Here is an 8,296-nt window from a genome sequence, read left to right as displayed (position 1 = left end):
CGATGTCAATGAATGCAAATATTTAAGCCCAGAGAAGGATTAAACGTTAAACAATCAAAATGATTTTAGACTACGAAGTTTTGATCTGGAATATAACTTTGTAATTGCAAGACTGCCATTTCTTATCGGAAAGATTTCCATTTTTTAAATTCTAAAATGATATTCTTAACTTTGTCTTCATCCTCCCTGCTTGAATCCTTTTGATCTCCTCCAGTCCTGAAAATTGAACAGATAAAAATTGGGTAAGGAAAACACCCAAGTGTGGAAACTGGAAGAGTAAACGAGGAATAGAAGAATACGCAGTGAATTGTTAGACACGGGTGTGCGTTGACAAGTACAAGACAAAGTGACAAAGAAACGCCACTTTCGAAAAGAAAGCCAGACTCTCATAAAAATAACCGCTACGAAGTTCAGCGTCTTGTAAGGTTCCTGAACCAGTAAAGTAAAACTTTTACTCCGTTACTAAAGTCATCAGGTTGTTCTGAAGTTCGACACGAAACGTAGACCGAGATCGGCAAGCGCACGTGTTAGGACTTGGAGCCGGTATTTTTGGTTGAAATGAAGAATGCAAAGAAATTGATTCTTACCATGGACAAAAATGGGTGTCAACCGACTGTCTTTCCCCAAACGTGGTCGCCATTTCTTCTTCAAAGTAAAAATTTGCTCCTAGTGTAGAAGGGAACATTTTACATCTTACTCCGACGGCAAGCATCTCAAAATGACAAACAAGTACCTCGGGTCAGCAACAGTCATTATGAATATGCAAAATAAGATTAGACCAATCAGCTAACAAATACGCCACGAATTTTAATGAAAACACCCTTTGCACGCTTTTCTCTGAAAAAGTTTTGCATTTTCTTTGTTCATATGGAGCTCACGTGAAATACTGAAACACAACACGTCATTTTTCAAGTATAACATGACAAACCACGACCCTCGTTTGTTACTTATCATCTGGTATCCAATCCCGGGTATCCAACTTGGACTCACGGTTGCGCTGATCGTTATTATGAGTTAGTTTATTAACAGCCCAAAAATGCAAAGTGTCAAACGCATCGTGTCACTGAAAATGTTAATGAAAATATTTATGGGGTAACTCAGGTTTTAAGCCTCAGTATTTTTTTGCCACTTTTAATTAACCAACTATTGAGAAGAAAAGTTCTGCTATTAATTCGAATTTGCTGTTTCAAACATGACTGGAAAAAAGAAGATCGACTTTGAACTGCATTGCTCAGCTGATGTCATTTCTAAAAATCTGTTACACAATAATAAAACTTCGAATCAGCTAGACGTCAAATGAGAAAAGGACACTTTCAATTTGTTGCGACCAGATGGTTTACTTTTCTTCTGCGAGATGACAAGCGGAGGCGACTCTGTTATCTGACGGGATAAACTACATAAGGTGGCTCTTCGTGTACGCATCCATGAGAAACTTGAGCAGTCTAGTATAGTACTGGATCGATACATGGCCGTCGCGAAACCATTCTACTATTTGCTTTTTATGAAGCACCACCGTGTCATTCAAATTATTTCTTTATCCTGGTTATTTCCAGTATCTCTCGTTGTGCGTTTTTCATCACTCTGGCATAGTTTAAAAGTGCCTCTTATTTGCTTTTTAGACTCAGATATTTTCTTTGTTCCACGCTCGTGTCAGGTTGATTAGTTTACTTTTCACGTTTCATTACCGAGCTTAAAAACTAACCATCTTTATTCATTTATCATGTTATGCATTGTCTACAACCAGGCCTAATCTGCCCGCATCTTGGCCAAACAGTTAGGTTTTAATCACGAGGTTTTGTTAAAAACTCACGAACAGTCGCCGATTCTAATAATGGTCATTATTATAAGCTTGTTTCTTCTGTGTAACGGGGTATTTTTCCGCTGTGCTGATTTTGAAAGATCACCAACCATGTAATGAAGTCCCCCTTAGTTTTGAACTCAGCTGTGAACCCCATAGCCTTTGCTGTCTTCAAGAGAGATGTGAAAAAGAGAATTTAAAAGACTACTATATTTTGTGATGTATCTGAAAAGCATGGCTATTGTAGATTTAAATCAATTAGCCATGACCTTAAAAAGGAACATCTTCTAAACCGTTTCAAACAATTGTAACTTTTCACGAGAATGTTTATTGTCATGCGAAAGACACGCAACAAAAACTGACGTCGATTTGCTAGAATCCCAGAAGTGAAGTGAAGTGAAGTGAAGTGAAAGACTTTATTTAATGAGGGTGACCCGTGACAGTAACTTAAGTTACTGATAAACTTGGGGCCCTCAGCTTAAAATAATTAGAATGCTAAAAATATATTATTTACAATAAAATGCTAAAATACGATATTATTTACAATAAAATACTTAATTAAGTTACTATTAAAAATGGTTACAAATAATAAACTGGACTTACAATTTCAAACATACTACGAATAATAAGAGTTAAAAAATTCCATTAGTTTTCTGAGAGTTAAGAATAGTATTACATAATTTAGCCTTAAACGATTTAACGGACTTCTCTGTTTTTAAAGACCGGGGTAAACTGTTCCAATCTTTAATAGTTCTGACGGCGAAAGTGCGTCCTCCCTCAGAGGCGTTTCTGTGAGAGGGGCATAATAAATTTAAATTACAATTTCTAGTACTTCTCGAATGGACGTCAGAGTTTTTCCTTAAAGATGTGTTCATGTATTCAGGTAAAGTTCTGTTTATCCTTTTGTAGGCCAGTGCACATCGATTTATATAAGCTTCTTTGTAAAAGGGGATCCAGTTTAGCTTATTAAATAAAGTGACAGTTCGACTAGTACGTTGTGCTGCAAGAATAATACGCGCAGCCCGTTTTTGCATACGGAGAACTCTCTCGAGTGCCTCTTTGTTACACGATGTCCATACTGTGCTTGCATACATGAAGAGTGGTTTGATTACCGCGTTATAGTAGATCAATTTTTGATTCTTTTTCAAGTAGCAGCTTATATGGCGTAGAAGACCAATTCGTTTTGAAAGTTTGTTACATAGTTCGTCAACATGTGCTTCGTAAGTTAGGTTCTCGTCGATTATCACTCCAAGAAGTTTATGGCTACCAACTTGTTCAATTTCTGCATTTTGCATCCTAGCTTGAAATTTTCCTGCGTCATGGGTTATACGTCTGCGCAGACGCTTTCCCGTAGCCAACAACGCTTTGGTTTTCTTGGTATTTATAAACATTTTGTTTTCACTAGCCCATTTCTCAACTTCTGTCAAGTCCTTTGTTAATGATTTGTTTAGTGCAGGAATAGCTTTCCAGTCTGAGCTTAAAGACAAGGTGGTATCGTCTGCATAGATATCCATAGTTGACTTGTGAACGTTTAGAGGCATGTCATTGACAAACAGGAGGAAAAGCACCGGTCCCAATATTGATCCTTGGGGAACGCCCTGTCTGATAGTCAGCTGTTCAGATGTGGTTTTCCCTAATGTAATAAATTGCTTTCTCTGAGACAGGTACGATTGAAACCAGGCAACAGACGGAGGGCTTGCACCGTAAATAGACAACTTTTTTAGAAGAAGTTCGTGATTTATAACATCAAAAGCTTTACGAAAATCTATAAATACCAGACCGGTCACTTCGCCATTGTCCATGTTTTTCAGGATGTGATCTGTAAGTCTGATTAGAGCTGTTTCTGTAGAGTGACCTGACCTGAAGGCTGATTGATACTCATATAACATGTTGTTGTCATGTAAAAACTTAAGAAGACAGCTGGCTACGTGTTTTTCGATAATCTTCGAAAAGACAGGTAAAACTGATATCGGGCGGTAATTGTTGAAGAACTCCAATAAAACTTCTACAAAAAGTTATTTGACTAGTAAGTAGGAACGGAGTAAAATATGACGCGTTGCATAATAATTGCGCCATCGGTACTTCATTGCCCTGGAAACCGGGAAAACCTATTAAGCGAAGTCAAATTTAGGGTGTCAAAACGTCAAACAAAATCGACCCAGGAGAGTTTTTGTATAAATTGGTCTATATTTCAGACCGTTAGTTCAACCTAATCAAGTTACATTCCTCCTTTCAATGCCCAATTGAAGGATTTACCTTAATTTGAAAAATAAGAGTATTTGAGACTATTTTATTTGATTCTCAATTATATCATTTCAATTCAAAAACAGAATTTGCAAAGGACATGTAGAGGGTAACAGGTGACTCTAAAAGAAGCTGTTTTTCCTACCTATAAAAACGTTATTGGCATTCTAGACGAGGGAATCCCTACCCTCTAACAACAACAACAAAAAAAACGATTGGAAAGCCCTCAATTAAGTGGAAAATAAAATTAAATGACCCGTGTTGCCCATCCGTAAACTTCTCTATTTGTTTGTTAAATGTCACTTGAATGTATGTAAGTAAAGTTAAAGAAAATGGAATGATATTTAGCTGAGACCAGATGGTTTAAAGCAACCTGTATATAACACAGATAAAACTAAAATAGCGCTTTTTGGGTCTTGATAGCAGTTATTGAGCAAGAGCAAGGCGTCTAACTGGAAAATGGAAAACTGGTTCTGGATTCTCGGTTGGTCTCTTTCAATCTTGACAATGGCTGGAAATGGATTTGTCATCCTCATAGTTTGCAGGAAACGACGACTTCGAACGAAAACGAATGCCTTCATCGTTTCATTAGCAGTGGCTGATTTCTTCGTAGGGATGACCGCAGTTCCTTCACTCTACTTCTGCGAGATAACAAGTGGATGCGACTCACAAACTCCGTTATCCGACGAAATAGACTTTATAAGGTGGCTGTTCGAGTACGCATCAGCCGCAAACTTGTGTAGCTTAGTATTGGATCGATACATTGCTGTCGCGAAGCCTTTGAAATATTTCACTTTCATGAAGCGCCGTCGAGTGATACAAATGACGCTCATATCGTGGGCAGTCCCAGTAACGTTTATTGTAATTGCATCTTCTATCTGGTTTAATTTAAAAACACATATCGCCATTAGTGCTATCGGCTGGCTTTGTTTGGTTCTTGAGTTGCCGTTGTGTCTTATGGTAATTTTCTGCTTTGCGTCCATGTTACGCGTTGTTTGGAAACACGAGCGATCCGCTCGTACCCTGGCTAAACAGTTACGGTTTAATCACCAAGTTCTCTTTAAGACTCAGGAGAAGCCTGCGATTAAAATGATGGCAATTGTTTTGGGCTTGTTTCTATTCTGTTACGGCTTGTTTTTGCGATGTAGTTTTGTGTATATTCTCAATGATCACAAACCATGCAGTGATCTCGAATATAAGATACCTATTGCGGTTTTAAACTCAGCTGTAAACCCTTTAGTTTATGCCATCTTCAAGAGAGACATAAAAAACGAGTTTAAAAGACTATTATTTAAGCGTAACTAACTTTAGCAACGATGAACTTAAAAAATAGGAATAAATAAAGAGAGAAATCGATCAATCAATCTTTATTTAAGCACGATATCTTACCATAAAAATGGTCTTCCTAAGAGTCGTGAAAATTACACAAAAAATGTATTAGCTATATTAACAGGAATACATGAATTACATTAACCAACGAGCTACTTAAGTAAGAAAGACAATCAAAACGCATGTAATAAAAATTTCTTTAATCTATGGTGTATTAAAAATACTCTTTCCCATTCACTAATGTTTTAAAATCATTTCAACTAGGCAAGTGTCTGATTTCCGAGGGAATCTTCTTCCAAAAGGTTAAATCTTGTTCTGAAATGTCACAACAGCACCAATTTATTGTAAAAAGATTAAAATTGTGAAGTAAAATCTTTTTGAAACCCAAAATTTCATGCAGAATAACAGAAATTTAAGTTAAACTTCGGCGAAACACCCTTTAAAGACATGGTTACCGTAGAAACGTCTGATCACGTGACAAGATAGAGGCCACACTAATATACTGCCCACTAAATTTTCGGGGAAGTCACAAATTTTGAAACCATAGCTTAAATACACTTTAAGTAAGAAAAGTCTGCGATCATCGTGGGTAATTTAAATTCAAGCCTCTTTAAAAAAACTAAAATGAAAGAAGGGTAATGAATAAACGGGATAAGATAAGGAAAGAAAGGAAAATCCAAAATTGAAACGTAAAGAAAAAGAAAACGGATGTCCTTTTTTTGCAAGCGTGTTCCAGCTTTGCCTCATGACGAGAGTGCACCAGTTATTATATTACGTTATGACGTAGTTTTATTGTCATATAAATTTCAGACGCACAACCTGCGAAATTAAAACTGTCGTCAGTGAGTTAGATTCAGAGGAACTCCAACTGATAACAGTTCTTCTGGTGGCAAGTTATTATTTGACAGTTAGGAAGCAAATATGACGCATTGCTTGGTGGTTGTTTAATCACTATTGCATTGCCCTAAAAATCAGGAACCCATTGAAAAGATGTCAAATTTGGTATGTCAAAACATCAATCAGAAGTGTCATAAAGGAATAAGTGTTTTAATTCTAATACTGTTTTATACCGTTATTAATTTCAGCTAAGACCAAATAACGTTCTGCTGTCAATTCCAAAATGAAGGACTGATTGATTCACGTTTGGTTGTCAACCATAATAGCAAAATGAAGAGAACTGAGAACATTTCCATTTCTTGTTCAATGATGTTGTTTGAATACAAATGCTGCAAAATGTACATAGTGGTAAACAAGTGAGGATTAAAACAACCCTTTTTTATTACAAAAGAGAACGAAAATGCGGTTGTGCAGAGTATAAAAAAAGGCACCTGCCTCTGACTAAAACTACATTTCTCTTTTGGATTTTCATTTTGCTTCAATAAACCGGAAAATGTAACGCATTTAAAATCGTTGCCCAGCTAGGAGCTATCCTTATTCACTATCAAATGTCACTGGAATATAGTGTCAGTTATGTTAACTGTAATGCAAACGGCCGGCTAGTTGAATAATAATTAACTGCCACAGGATGGCTTAAAACAAGCCTGCATATAACAGGATAAAACAAGCGCCTTTCTGGTTTTAACAACGATTATTGAGCAAGTGCAAGCTGTCGAACTGGAAAATGGAAAACTGGTTCTGGATTCTCGGTTGGTCTCTTTCAATCTTGACAATGGCTGGAAATGGATTTGTCATCTTCATAGTTTGCAGGAAACGACGACTTCGAACGAAGACGAATGCCTTCATCGTTTCATTGGCAATGGCTGATTTCTTCCTAGGGATGAGCGCAGTTCCTTCACTCTATTTCTGCGAGATGGCGAGTGGATGCGACTCTCAAGGTCTGTTATCTGACGGAATAGACTTTATAAGGTGGCTGTTCGGGTACGCATCTGATGCGAATTTGTGCGGTCTCGTGCTGGATCGATTCGTTGCTGTCGCGAGACCTTTACGATACTTGACTTTCATGAAGCGCCGTCTTGTAATTCAAATGATTTTCATATCTTGGGCAATCCCACTGACGTTTAGTGCTTTTGTGTCACTACTAAGGTTTAGTTTAAAAACACCTCTTAGCATTACTATTATCGCTTGGTTTTGCCTTGTTCTTGAAATACTGTTGTGTGGCATTGTAATCTTTTGTTTCGCTTGTATGTTACGCGTTGTTTGGAAACACGAGCGATCTGCCCGCAACCTGGCCAAGCAGTTACGGTTTAATCATCAAGTCTGGCATAAAACTGAGGGAAAGTCGGCTGTTAAAATGATGGCAATTGTACTAGGCTTGTTTCTCATTAAATACGGAATTGCTTTACGTTGTAGTTTTGTACATATTCTGGATGACAATGAACTATGTAACGATCTCCATTATAAGGTACCTATTGTTGTTTTAAACTCCGCCATTAACCCTTTAGCTTATGCTATCTTCAAGAGGGACATAAAGAAACGGTTTAAAATACTCCTGTGTAAAGGTAACTAACTCAATAAGCAGTGAAGAAATACAAAAACAGTAATTAGTGTGAGTAGCTGTATTGTATATTGAATAATCTGTGAAAAGAGTGAGTTAAAATTGATTAAAATTTAAGAAAACAAAATAAAAGAGCATCCGAGGAAGAATTTTTACATAGAATAACTGACAAAGGTAATAAAATAAAACAAGAAAAGAAATTTAAGCTTAACGCGCGAACTGTAGAAACCTCTGATCGCGTGACAAAGTAAAGGCCACACTGATATACTGCTTAATACATTTAGGGGAAAGTTACAAAGTTTGAAAACCATAACTTGAATGCTGTTTAAGTAAGAAAAGTTTGAAATTATTGCGGGGAATTTAAAATTCAAGCCTCCTTGAAAGAACTGAAAAGAAAGGAATGAATTGAAAAGATAAGACGGAAAGAAAAGAAAAGCGAAAGTTGGAACGTAAAGAAAAAAATAGAAACG

At 36.9% G+C, this 8,296-nt stretch overlaps 2 protein-coding genes across 2 annotated transcripts; both read left to right on the top strand.

Moving 5' to 3' along the window:
• The first annotated feature begins 4,395 nt into the window (after positions 1-4,395).
• LOC145460269 (octopamine receptor beta-2R-like) lies at positions 4,396-5,353 on the top strand. The gene has a single exon (XM_081445019.1). It carries the CDS (start codon positions 4,502-4,504, stop codon positions 5,345-5,347), a length of 846 nt encoding a protein of 281 aa, XP_081301145.1. The 5' UTR covers positions 4,396-4,501; the 3' UTR covers positions 5,348-5,353.
• Positions 5,354-6,694: 1,341 nt separating this feature from the next.
• On the top strand, positions 6,695-7,838 carry LOC145502199 (histamine H2 receptor-like). The gene has a single exon (XM_081481458.1). It carries the CDS (start codon positions 6,993-6,995, stop codon positions 7,836-7,838), a length of 846 nt encoding a protein of 281 aa, XP_081337584.1. The 5' UTR covers positions 6,695-6,992.
• The last annotated feature ends 458 nt before the right edge of the window (positions 7,839-8,296 follow it).

Source organism: Orbicella franksi, chromosome 11, assembly GCF_964199315.1.
Source record: "Orbicella franksi chromosome 11, jaOrbFran1.1, whole genome shotgun sequence".
NCBI lineage: Eukaryota > Metazoa > Cnidaria > Anthozoa > Scleractinia > Merulinidae > Orbicella > Orbicella franksi.
Note: the sequence above shows the minus strand (reverse complement) of the source record. Positions and strands in the feature narration are given on the sequence as shown.

Coding starts and splice junctions, on each gene's coding strand:
- LOC145502199 (XM_081481458.1), top strand. CDS start 6,993: ATGGAAAACTGGTTCTGGATTCTCGGTTGGTCTCTTTCAATCTTGACA.
- LOC145460269 (XM_081445019.1), top strand. CDS start 4,502: ATGGAAAACTGGTTCTGGATTCTCGGTTGGTCTCTTTCAATCTTGACA.